The 13616-nt window shown below is 39.6% G+C and overlaps 1 protein-coding gene across 2 annotated transcripts in view; it reads right to left on the bottom strand.

The window, feature by feature from the left end:
* Nucleotides 1-13616, bottom strand: part of CD58 (CD58 molecule) — a 95222-nt gene that overhangs the window by 48910 nt on the left and 32696 nt on the right. For both annotated transcript variants that reach the window (XM_064282373.1, XM_010589599.3), the window contains exon 3: nucleotides 8947-9210. In XM_064282373.1, the coding sequence (XP_064138443.1) occupies nucleotides 8947-9210 (264 nt within the window). The remainder of the gene's footprint in view (nucleotides 1-8946; nucleotides 9211-13616) is intronic.

The following is a 13616-nucleotide window of genomic DNA, read 5'->3' as shown; positions in this document are numbered from 1 at the left end:
TTTAGGATACAGAAAAGATGTACAGAAAGTACAGAGTTCCCATATACCCACCTCTGCCCTCTGCATACTGTTTATCCTATTATTAACACCTTGCATTTGTGTGGTCCATTTGTTACAACTGATGAACCAACACTGATACGTTACTATTAACTAAAGTCCCCAGTTCACATTTGGGTTCACTCTTTGTGTTGTACAGTCCCATGGATTTTGACAAATGCATACATAATGTCACATGTCCACAATTACAGTATCTCAGAGAATAGTTTCACTGTGCTAACAATGCCCTGTGCTTCACCTATTTCTCCCTCTTCTCCTCTCCTGGTAACCACTGATCTTTTTACTGTTTCTACAGTTTTACTTTTTCTAGAATGTCATATAATTGGAATCAAACAGTATATAGCTTTTTCAGACTTGGATTTTTTTAATATAAAGATATGCATTTTTATATACTACACACATACTAAGCACATATATACTTTTTTTTTTTCTTCCCTTTCTTAGATAAACTTTAACCTATGATACACAATTTTTCTCCAGCCTGCTTTGTCACGTAACATCATGCCTTGGTGATCATTCTACAGCAGTCTACAGAGATGTTCCTCATTTCTGTTTATAGCTGCATACATTCCATTGAGTGGATTTACTGTATCTTATTCAATCAGTGCCCTACTGATGGACGTTCAGGGAGTTTCCCTCGAGTCTTTTGCTATGACTAATGGTCATTCAATAAGAAGTCCTGTACATAGCCTTTTTGTATTTTTAGGATAGATTTCTGGAAACGGGACTGCTGATTGAAAAAGTACATGCATACGTAATTTCGTTCAATAATATTGATAAATTCCCTTCCATGGGGACTCCACTGTTCTGTATTCCTATCAGCACTGTATGAGAAGCCCTGTTTCCCCTATAGCCAGGCCAACCACGTGTGCTGAGTATAGTATCTCAGTGTATGTTAATTTGCGATTCTCATTATGAGCAAGGCTGAACTTCTTTTCATATGGTTAACAACCATTTGTATATGTATGTGTGTATATGTGATTGTCTATTCACACCTCTGATCCTTTTTCTTTTCCTACAGCATTGACGGTCCTTTCTTTCTGAATTTTTAAAAGCAGAGCCCACATTCTTAACCACTACCCTTCTCAGTGGAAAGTCAAAGAAGCCACAAGAGACCAACTCAACCACTTTAAAAACTTCCCTAGTACTGTTTCTGCCTTCTTCATGGTATTTGGTTCAAAAATTGTTCAGAAAACCTTTTTAACATTCTTCATATCAGTCTTCAAAATAGAATATCCTACTCTGTATTTCTTTCCTTCTTCTCCTTTTTCCTATTCTCCACATTTTTGTGTTATAAAGATGAACTTTTCCTTATCGCTCACACTTATTTTACGGGTATGACCAGAATGTTGTTACTGAGACTTTACCATCAGGCCCTTCAGGGACTCCCCAGAGGTAACACAATGTCCTCCCTGGCTATGGCAGGAAGACCACCTAGCTGACCTCAGAATAATGTTTCCTCTGAATAACTTCAGGTAAGAGCTAAAAAATGCTTTCTTTACATTTTTGGTCCATGAATGTGGATAACTGATAAGAAAACTCATGCCCTAAAGAATATCCTCCTGCCTACCCCCTCAAAAAACGTGCACCAGTTCATTTCCCCACTCTGCACTTGTCCTGGAATCTCCTTAGAGTACTTGCTAAAGTGGAAGGACTTATGCCACCCCATCTCTTCCCTCTTCCTAACAACTACCCAAGACAAAAGGTCAAAGGCCCTTGGGAAGAACCCTTGACTTTTTAGGTCCTCATATTTCTACTCTCTTTCCATCCTTTCACAGTTAAGCATATCAAAGAGATAAGCTATATCAACTGGCTTATTTGACACCTCTCCCTGCTTAACCCAGAAATCTGGCCTCTACCCTCATCCACTCACAAGACTGGTCATCAGTGACCTCCTAAGTGCCAAATCCACAGGCTTCTCCTATGTTATTCTCCTTGAACCCTTTGTTGAACGTGATGCTACACTGAGCATGCTCTCTTCAAACTTTCCTCCTATGCTTCCTGTATCATGAATAATAAATATACTTCAGTGACCAGCCATCATCAACACCGTTTCCCATCCATTATTTCACTTTATTCCCCTTGCCCCTGTAAAGTATGTATTATTACCCTCATTGTCTGGGTAAAGAAGCTGAGGCTCAGAGTGGCTTATGTGGCATCATTGCCCACATTCACACTGCCAATAGCAGTGAAAGTGGGTCTAGGACACAGGTCTTCTTGTTCCAAACCCCAAGTTGTCTCTCCAGTGGTTTCTCCTGCCTTTGACATCTCCATTTTCTGAACTGCGTAGGCCTGTCCATATTCAGGTGCTGCCACAACCAGCCTTCTGACCTTGCAGAAGCCATTTTGCCTCTCTGAGGATCTGTAACACGGGCATAAACCTTCATGCTATCTACTCTCAAGGTAGAGAAGGAGGAAATTAGACAGCATGATACAAGGAATAATCACTCACAGGCTTTCCTACCAGCTCCGAACACATCAATCCTCTGCTCTGTGACTTGCAAATGTTTAACAATTCAAATAAATGCCCAGTTTTGGGTCACAATTGCACATCTCTTATTCATCTTCACACTTCCACTTTACCGATACCCACTGCTGTCGAGTTGATTCCAACTCACAGTGACCCTATAGGACACAGGGCTTCCAAGGTTGTAAATCTTTATGGCAGCAGACTGCTACATCTTTCTCCCACAGAGCCACTGGTAGGTTCGAACCACCAACCTTTTGGTTAACAGCCGAGTGCTTAATCACTGTGCCACCAGGGCTCCTTCCACTGATACACAAGGGAAGAAATGGGTACTTTGTATCAGGATAGAGCTGGATGTCAAATCCTGGCTTCGCCTATGAATAAACATGTACCCTTGGGCAAGTGATTAGCCTTTCTCTGCCTCAAATTTCTCATTTATAAAACAAGGGAAAGAACCCTACTTCTTGGGGTTTTTGTGTGGATTACATGTGGTATACAGATGTAGGACATTTGGGAGAGTTTGACATAGAGCAGGCCTTCAGTAAATATGGGTTTCTTTACCTTCCTTGATAGATCTGAGGTGGACAAGAACCCTGTCTTGGGTCTCAACTGTCTTTAGCTTGGAAATTTTTTAACAACTTAAGTTTCTAAAAAGGTAATGACTTACATCCATTTCTGGGATGTGGTGACTGTATGCCAAAAGACGGTCATTTACCATGACCAAAATGACTACAAACCACAAAAAGGCCTTATTAGACAAAAGGTTGCAAGAAACAAAACAATGGGGTTGAAAAATTAACTTTTATCTGACCCGTATCTACATATATCAACACAGTATAGTTTTTTTACTATCTGATGCCTATGAATAAGTCAATTTTTTTTTCCTTAATTTGATTTAGTTTGAGACATGCAAAGTCAGGATACTGTTATGAAAAAATCTCAAAGACTTTCTGGAATTCTACGAACTAAATTTTATCTCCATTACTTAAGTGACCTTGGGAAATCACCCCACCTGGCTGAGCCTGTTTCCCCACTGTTAAAAAGTAATTAACAACACCTGTCCAGTCAATCTCAAATGGTGGCGAGGAGGGGCAAATGAGTGACTTATTTGGAAGGGTATGCTAAAGGACAGCAGGTATGTCGATGTGAGTTGCCATTACTATGGTTCATTGATAAAGCATTAGAAACCCTGGATGAAAAATCAAAACCTGAAGAAGTAAGATCTAGTATTTTAACTGTTACACCTCTAGTATTTTAAGTGTTACACCTTCATGGATTTACATCTGCTATGATGAATGGAAAAAATTTTATTTATTTATTTATTTATTTTTTAATGATGAATGAAAGGGAGTCTTGGTGGTGCAGTGGTGAAGTACTCGGCTGCTAACCGAAAGGTTTGTGGTTCAAACCCACCAGCCACTCCTCGGGACAAAGATGTGGCAATCTGCCTTGGAAGCCATATGGGGCAGGTTTACTCTGTCTTATAGGGTCACTATGAGTCGGAGCTCACACGACAACAACAGGTTTTTTGTTTGTTTTTTATGATACATGAGGCTCCACACAAAAGCATTCAAAACTTATCACAGAGAATAAAAAGGTCGTAGGATTTTACTGTTGAAAAGAACCACGAAGATCATTAAGGTCAGTCCTCTAGCTTTACAGAAAAGGAAAAGGTTCTCCAACATTTGGTTAGTGGAGACCAAGGACGGATCCCAGATGTTCGTTTCACATGTTGACATTACTCCAGGTTTTAAAATGACTGGAAAACTATCAAGCAGTGTTTCTCAAGCATTTGAAGCCATCGATTTTGGGAACTTTTTTAAAAAAAGTAAATCGCAACTATCTAACAGCAAAAGCGTTTGTTTTCAAATTAATAACAATGATTTCATATCAATGATAGAAATGTTATTGTGACAATCTACTACTAAGGTAGCTACAGAGAAGGGCATCCTACTTGGGGATTCAGTTCTACTGACAAGTGCAAAGTGAAAATCGTGCAAGGTCAAAATCTTTGAAAAATCCCTTAAAATATACCACATAATAATCCCTTAGTAGTACTGTTACAGGTTGAATTGTGTCCCCCCAAAATGCATGTCAACTTAGCTAGGCCATGATTCCCAGTATTGTATGACTGTCCATCATTTTGTCATCTGACGTGATTTTCCTGCTTTGTAAATTCTACCTCTATGATGTTAAGGAGGTGGGATTCGCAGCAGTTACAATAATGAGGCAAGACTCAAACTACAAGATTAGGTTGTGTCTTAAATCAATCCCTTTAGAGATATAATAGAGAGAAGCGAGCAGAGAGACTTGGGGACCCCATACTACCAAGAAACAAGAGCCAGGAGAATAGTGTGTCCTTTGGACCTGGGGTCCCTGTGCTGAGAAGCTCTTAGTCCAGAGGAAGAGTGATGACAAAGACCTTCCTCCAGAGCCTACAGATAGGGAAAGCTGTACCCTGGAGCTGATACCCTGAATTTAGCCTTCTAGCCTACTAGACTGTGAGAGAATAAACTTCCGTTTGTTGAAGCCATTAACTTGTGGTATTTTTATTATAGCAGCACTAGATAACTAAGACAAATACCACGTTGTTGTTGTTGGGTGCCATTGAGTTGGTTCTGACTCATAGCAACCCTATGCACAATAGAATGAAACACTGCCCAGTCCTACACCATTCTCACAATTGTTACGATGCTCGAGTCCTTTGTTGTAGCCACTGTGTCAATCCATCTCGTTGAGGGTCCTTCTCTTTTTCACTGACCCTTTACTTTACCAAGCATGATGTCGTTCTCCAGGGACTGATCCCTCCCAATAACATGTCCAAAGTATGTGAGACGTGGTCTCACCATCCTTCCTTGTAAGGAGCATTCTGGTTGTACTTCCTCCAAGACAGATTCGTTTGTTCTTTTGGCAGACCGTGGTATATTCAATATTCTTCTCCAATACCACAATTCAAAGGCATTAATTCTTCAGTCTTCCTTATTCATTGTCCAGCTTTTGCATGCATATGAGGCGAATGAAAACACCACGGTTTGGGTCAGGCGCACCTTAGTCCTCAAGTTGACATCTTTGCTTTCTCACACTTTAAAGAGGTCTTTTGCAGCAGATTTGCCCAATGCAATGTGCCTTTTGATTTCTTGACTGCTGCTTCCATGGCTGTTGATTGTGGATCCAAGTAAAATGAAATCCTTGACAACTTCAATCTTTTCTCCGTTTATCATGATGTTGCTTATTGGTTCAGTTGTGAGGATTTTTGTTTTCTTCATGTTGAAGTGTAAGTCATACTGAAGGCTGTGATCTTTGATCTTCATCAGTAAGTGCTTCAAGTCCTCTTCACTTTCAGTAAGCAAGGTTGTGTCATTCACATAACACAGGTTGTTAATGGGTCTTCCTCCAAGCCTGATGCCCCGCTCTTCTTCACATAGTCCAGCTTCTCGGATTATTTCTCAGCATACAGACTGAATAGGTATGATGAAAGGACATAACCCTGAGGCACACATTTCCTGACATTAAACTATGCAGTATCCCCTTGTTCTGTTAGAATGACTGCCTCTTGGTCTGTGTACAGATTCCTCATGAGCACAATTAAGTGTTCTTGAATTCCCATTTTCCACAATGTTATCCATAATTTGTCATGATCCACACAGTTGAATGCCTTTGCATAGTCAATAAAACACAAAACACCTTTCTGATATTCTGCTTTCAGCCAGGATCCATCTGACATCAGCAATGATATCCTTGGTTCCATGCCCTGATCTAAATCTGGCTTAAATTTCTGGCAGTTCCCTGTCAATATACTGCTGCAGCCGCTCTTGAATGACCTTCAGCAAAATTTTACTTGCATGTGATATGGATGATACTGTTTGATAATTTCTGCATTCGGTGTGGATCACCACTTTTGGGCATAGGCATAAATATGGATCTCTTCCAGTCAGTTGGACAGGTAGTTGTCTCCCCAATTTCTTGGCAAATACAGGTGGGCACTTCCAGCACTGCATCCATTTGTTGAAACATCTCAGTTGGTATCCTGTCAATTCCCGGAGCCTTGTTTTTCCCCAATGCCTTCAGGGCAGCTTGGACTTCTTCCTTCAATACCATCTGTTCTTGATTATATGCTACCTTGTAAAATGGTTGAACGTGAACCAATTCTTTTTGGTATAATGACTGTGCATTCCTTCCATCTTCTTTTGATGCTTCCTGTGTTGTTTAATATTTTCCCCATAGACGCCTTCAGTATTGCAACTCAAGGCTTGAATTTTTTTCTTCAGTTCTTTAAGCCCAAGAAATGCTGAGCATATTCTTCCCTTTTGGTTTTCTATTTCCAGGTGTTTGCACATGTCATCATAATACTTTGTCCTTTCAAGATGCCCTTTGAAATCTTCTGTTCAGCTCTTTTATTTCATCATTTTTTCCTTTTGCTTTATCTACTCGACATTCAAGAGCAAGTTTCAGAGTCTCTTCTAACATCTATTTAGGTCTTTTCTTTCTTTCCTATCTTTTTAATGACCTCTTGCTTTCCTCATGTATGATGCCCTTGATGTCATTCCACAACTTGTCTGGTCTTCAGTCATTAATGTTCAATGCATCAAATCTATTCTTTTACCATATTGGGGTATATTATTCACAAGCTATTTCCTTCAAGTATTTTGTCTCTTGGAATATTTGAAGCTTTTCAAGACTCCACCTTGCTTGTTCTTTCTGTATGTGATCATCTAGTTTTCTTCCTTGTGGGTCATGGGCCACAACCACCACATACATACCAAAAGCCAAAAGCACACTGGCTTGGGTTTTTTTTTCTTTGTTTGTTTTCCCACTCTAAAGCAACTATCTGCTAGCACAACAAATTGCATTTCCTTGGGTATGCAACTGGGTATGACACAACCTTGGGTATTATGTAACATCCAGCAGGTGGCATTTGATAAAGGAACTTTTGTCCGTACCTTGTACTGGTTTATCTTCAAGTGTAACAGCCATCATTAACTGTGCAGCTGGTTTTTAAACCTTCCTGGCAAGTGTATGACTGGTGCAAATGGTATAACTCTGAGTGACGCCTCTGTGGATTTGGTCTTTTCTCTGTCTCTAGGGACCAACTCCATCAGTTACACATTGAAATTCATTTTGCACTTGTTCTGGAAAAATCTGTTTGCTTCATTCTGCTACGTTTGAAAATGACACGGTAACTTTAAGAACTTTATGCCATTATTTGAAAAGTTACAAAAAGAACAATACATTGGGGACTCGGAGAATGGCTCACCGGTCAAATAATATCCAAGCCTTTCCCACTAAAGCCACACTCTGAATTTGGAATTCCAGCCTCCTGAATGGTGAGAAAATAAATTTCAATTCTTCAAAGGCAAAAGACAAATCCAAGCTCTACGAACTGCTAACCATTTGGTTAGTAGCCATAACTCTTAACCACTGCGCCACCAGGGCTCCATAATAATTACTATATTTACTAATTTCCCTTTCCTGTTTCAGCTGCTTGTTTAGAAAAACTTCATTCACAGATTCACCCTCTCCCAGCCCAAAGAGACTCACATTTTATATTTGTCCTGGAATCGTGTTCATAATTTACAATCATGATGTTATTTGGAATTACAGTATTTACTTTTTTCATCTACTTTTATGTTTCAACGAACCACGTTCAACATGCTGATCCTTTTGTTTGTAAACAGAGGATATAATGTAAAACCAAAAAAAAAAAAAAAAACCTGTTGCCATCGAGTCAATTCCAACTCATAGTGATCCTACAGGACAGGGTAGAACTGCCCCTCATAGGATTTGCAAGGAACGGCTGGTGGATTCAAACTGCCAAACTTGTGGTTAGCAGCTGTGCGCTTAACCACTCCGCCACCAGGGCTCCACATAACGTAAAACAGATAATAAAAATGACAAATTACAAATGTAAATAATACTTAACATAGAAAGATTATAGCCAAGACAGAGTGTCACACTTATCAACGAAGTATTAGCCTAGACAAGCAGATCAAATGCACATTCTTGTAGCATGTGTGAAACCTTTAAGAACATGAGGATCATGGGCTCTGCAACCAGATGGCCTCATTCAACACCAGGATCTGCATGTACTAGCTATTGACCTTGGGCAAGTAACTTAACTCCTTGAGTTTGGTTTCTCACTATACAATAAGGATAATTACTAGTACACAGCTCACAGCATTGTTTAAGGATGGAATTAACTAACACATGTATTAGGATTGTGCTTGGCAGAGAATGCTCAAAACCGTCAGCCTTACGTATATAATGGGGTTTCTGTGAAAGCTGTAACTCACCTTACATTTCAAATACATTTATGAAAAGTATGTTGGTCACATCTGTTGTCTGAAACCCACAACCCACCACTTGTCCATGGGCCCCACTTGTATCTAGTATCTCTGCCATGACCCATTTAGTTATTTACTTACCATCTGGCACACAGGTTCTCAAAACAATTGATGATTTCATTTTGGATACTTGATTGCTCAAGGTACATTGTATTTCCTTTGAAAGATCATTATCCTTTTTAAACTCCAGTTCAGGGTTCGAGGAATTTTTACACTGTTCTAAGGGGCAATCCCAGGAGTACTTTATAAGGTCAACATGCCTGTTGTAATGTTCCGGTATCAAACACCAGACTATAACTTTTTCATCAGTCAGTGTACAATTTAGAATCGGAGATGGAAGCGGCTCTGGAAAAAAAAAAAAAAAAGTGTACTATTTAGTACGGAAAAGAGCAATATTTCTACTCATTCTCTGCAAATTTATGAAGAACCTCCAACTTCCTTCTGAACTTGAAAAGACAAGCAGACCACCTCCTTCATCACCAACAGGGGAGAATTCTCTCTTCTCTTGGGTTAGACTTACCTGCTCAAGTTCAGCAGAATAAACATAGACCTCAATTCCCTTATTCTTGATTCTGAAATCCAGAAAGCTTTTAAAGCGCAAAGAGTTTTCACCAGTTAGTAGCAAAGTCATTTAGCTGTAAATCTTGATCTGAACTGACATGAGGATTTGTTTTTGCTTTTTCACTTCAAATACTCATTATCATGTTTCACCACAAAATACTCATGTGCTATATTACAGAGTGCTCCCCGTAACTTAGTGGGGTACTTTTGAATACACACACAGAAAATAGTTCGTATAAAAATAGTTTGCATACCTTTCTAAAGTCTATACAAATAAAAATTAATTTCCAAACACATTGGACCCAAAGAGTTTTGTAAAAGGTACTATGGGGCAATATACAATTTGGCTGGACCCTGGAAACTGGTTGGGCTGTACCTGCTAATAGGCAAAGGGGGTGTGGCACCTAGAGGCCTAGCTCCCAGCCTTCCTCTAGGAAGCACCCCCTACTGGCTCAGGCAACCTGGACCTACAAGGATGGATTAAGATGCTCACACATTACAAAGAAGGGGGAGAGTCACATTGTGCCATTGTTGCTCTCTAAAACCTCAAAGCTAATTAACTTGTTCTATTCATCTTTTTTTATTCATCAGTCATTTCTTTCTTACTTCATATGCCTTCTTGCATTTATTTCAACCTTCCCCAAGCAACTAACCATAAGAGATTTGAGAAACATGCAAAAATATACATAATACAAAAAGTGATCATGCATCAATAATGAAATAATTGAACGAAATAAGTCAATCACAAAAGGACAAATACTGTACGACGTCACTTACATAAAAAGACAAGAACATGCAAATGTATGGCGATCAATGTTCATTAATGGTTACCAGAGGCAGGAGGAGGGGGGAAAGAGAGTGGTTATTGTTTACGGAGCACTGAGTTTGTTTACCGTGATAGAAAATTCTCATTAAGGGCAATGATTGCACAACCAATTAACATAATTGATGTCAATAAGTTGTACACCTGTGAAGAGTTGAATTGACAAATGTTGTGTGATACATACTCTTACAAAAGGAAAAAAGAGCAGCTGTCGAGGCTGTTTAGGTATAACCAAATACCTCCTGGGATTTGGTTTCTTGGTTAGGAGGTTTAAGGTCATGGTTTCATGGGACATTGCAGTTAATTGGCCTAATATCATGTTAAGTACTCCTAATCTACCTCCTAGTTCTTGGAATAGTGTGTGTGGTCTTAAAAGGTTGCAGGTGGCCAACCAAGGTACAGCAATTGGTCTTTATTCACCTGGAGCAACAGAAGGAGAGTCAGGAATAGGAGGAAGATATAGAATGCATGGCTAATAGCCTCCATGAACAACTACCTCCTTTGCCATGAGACCAGAAAAACCGGATGGTGCCCAGCTACCATTACTGAAAATTCTCATCAAAGATTCTATACAAGAATATTGACCAAAAGGTAGAAAAATGCAGACCAGAATTTCAAATTTTGATGGAAGACAGACTTGCTGGATTCATGGAGGCTAGATGAACCCCTGAAACTATTGCCCTGAGATAATCTTTAAGCCTTAAACCAAAAATATTCCCTGAACTTCTTTAATCAAATAATAGTGTAGCGTAATTAGTAAGGGATGTCTGCCTTGAGCATTGTGCTCTTTTAAAGGGCTATCTATATGGGATCAAACGGACAAGAGCAACTTGAACGGTTACATAGGAAGCTTAGGGGGCAGTGAGTTTATGTTAATGGTGAAGGAACAAGAAGGAAAATGAGGGTAAGAATGGTTGCACAACTTGAAGACTCTAGTCAATGTCACTGAATTGCACACGTAGAAATCGATGAAGTGCTAAATGCTCTGTTTTGTACATTTTCAACAACAGCAACAAAAATAAATTACTTTTATAAAGTGGTCATGGTAGCATCTGGATAATAACTAAACTTTCAACATATACTAAACATCTATTAAAAAGGGAATTAAAGTAAATTAAGGTTCAGACAGATGATGAAATACTATGCCGTCTTTTAAAATTACATTTTCAAAGACAAAGGAATGCTTAAGCTCCAACTTTACTAGCAATCTAAAAATTGAAAGTATTGAACTCACCTTTCCCCATCTTCTCTTCCTCCTGAATTCTTTCAGTTATACAATGTGCCGGGTTTGCCTTGTTAGAGACCCAAGTCACACACTAACTTCCCTTTCTACCTGGGATTTCCTCAGTTTTTAGGTGTAATCTAGCTCATATAACTTCTTAGGGAAACCAAACCAAACCTGATGCAGTCAAATTGATTCTGACTCATGGAGACTCCATGTGTGCTGCCTTAATGTTTTTCTCTAGCTAAAAGAACTTTCAATCCTTTTTTAAGCAGTGGGAACCTTTCTCCAAATTAAATCGTAAGCAGCAGACCAATACACAAATGGATGAAAGCAGAGTTGCTCCAGTTGATTCAAAATTGGGGAGCATAGAGCTCTGCCCTCTCAACCTCCTCTGGTCTTGTTTGCCCACCAAACCCTCATGGGCACCCCGGGTACTTCCAAGGAACCTCCTGAGGCCCCTGAACAGTTCAGAAATGACTCTATTATACACTGCAAGTAGTTATGCCAACCTCTAAAACTAGAGCGGACATTTCTCAAGGGCAGAAAACCAAGCTTTCTACTTCTTTCAAAATGTTCTGTAGTATGTCTCAAATAGTAATGTACGTGAGAATCACCTAGGATGCTTGTTAAAAATTCAGGCTCCAGAACCCTGATCAAAAGGGGGAAAATACAGAACAGATTTCAAATTCTCATGAACTCCAGGCTTCCTGGAGCTGTGGAAGGTAGACAAACCCCTGAAACCATTGCCCTGAGGTAATCTTTAAACCTTACACCAAAAGTACTCCCTGAAGCTTTCTTAAAACCAAACCATAGCTTAGCGTAACTAGTAAAAAAGGTCTGCCTTAAGCATTATGCTCTTTTAAGAACCATCCATATGGAATCAAACTGGACAACAACTCAAAAGATTAGATAAGAACTTTAGGGGGCAGTGAGTTTATGTTAATGGGTGGAATAACTCAGAAAAGAGGGTGAGAATGGTTGCAGAACTCGAAGAATGTAATTAATGTCACTAAACTGTACATGTAGAAACTGTTGAATTGGTGTATGTTTTGCTGTGTATATTCTCAAAAGAAAAAAAATAGGGTAACCTGAAAAAAAAAAAAGAGAGAGAGAGAGAAGGAAAGAGGACATGGTTGGCTGTGTTGAACGCTGCCAAGAAGACAAGTAAGGTGAGGACAGGATAGCGAGCTTTGGATTGGGCAAAATGGAGGTCACTGGGGACTTCATTAGGAACAGTGGGTTGAGCAGAGAATGAGAGGAATGTGGAGGATGACTGGAGTCGGTTTCTAGACATTTTTCCATGAAGGAGAGTAGAGAAACAAGGTGACAGCTGGAGTGTCATGAGATGTCAAGAGAGTGTTTTTCTCATGGGAGACCCTAGAGCATGCAGATGAGTTAAAGGGAATGACTAAATAGAAAGAGGTATAATGATTCAGGAGAGACAGTGAATTTTAGGAGCAAAGAGCTTGAGAAGGTGTCATTAGTTGCTGTTAATTCCGACTTCTGGTGGCCCCATGTGTGTCAGAGAAGAACTGCTCCATAGGGTTTTCAAGAATGTGACTTTTCAGAAGCAGACTGCCAAGCCTGCCTTCTGAGGCACCTCTGGATGGGCTCAAACTGCCAACCTTTCGGCTAGTAGTCAAGCCCATTAACTATGTGCACCACCTGGAGATCCTCTAAGAAAGTGAGGAGTGGTATATTAGTTATCTACTGCTGTGCTGAAATTTATCACAAAATTAGTGACTTAAAACAACACTCGTTTTGATCAAAAATTTTGGGAATGCATAAGGGTGATGGTTGAACACGATGAACATAATGTCACTGAACAGTATATGTGAAGATTCTTGAAATGTCAAATGTTTTGTCACATATGTATTTACCACAATAAAAAAATGCAGGGCAAAAAACTTCCAAATATTAAAAAAAAAAAAATCCAGACTCCAGGCATTCTGCTTCAGTAGTATCCCAGGTGATCACACTCTCTATTCATGTGTTCATTGATCTAGTTCAGCCAATGTCTAGCCTTCATGAAATACTTGCCAAACAGGCCAGAGATGCACTATGAGTCCCCTCAGGCTGTGAGAGTTTGGAGGTAAAGACTTGGTATTATTCACCTTTCAATCCTCAGCACCTGGCATAGTG

This window comes from Loxodonta africana, chromosome 3 (genome assembly GCF_030014295.1).
Source record: "Loxodonta africana isolate mLoxAfr1 chromosome 3, mLoxAfr1.hap2, whole genome shotgun sequence".
Classification (NCBI taxonomy): domain Eukaryota; kingdom Metazoa; phylum Chordata; class Mammalia; order Proboscidea; family Elephantidae; genus Loxodonta; species Loxodonta africana.
The sequence above is the reverse complement of the archived record's forward strand: the minus strand, read 5'-3'. Positions and strand labels throughout refer to the sequence as shown.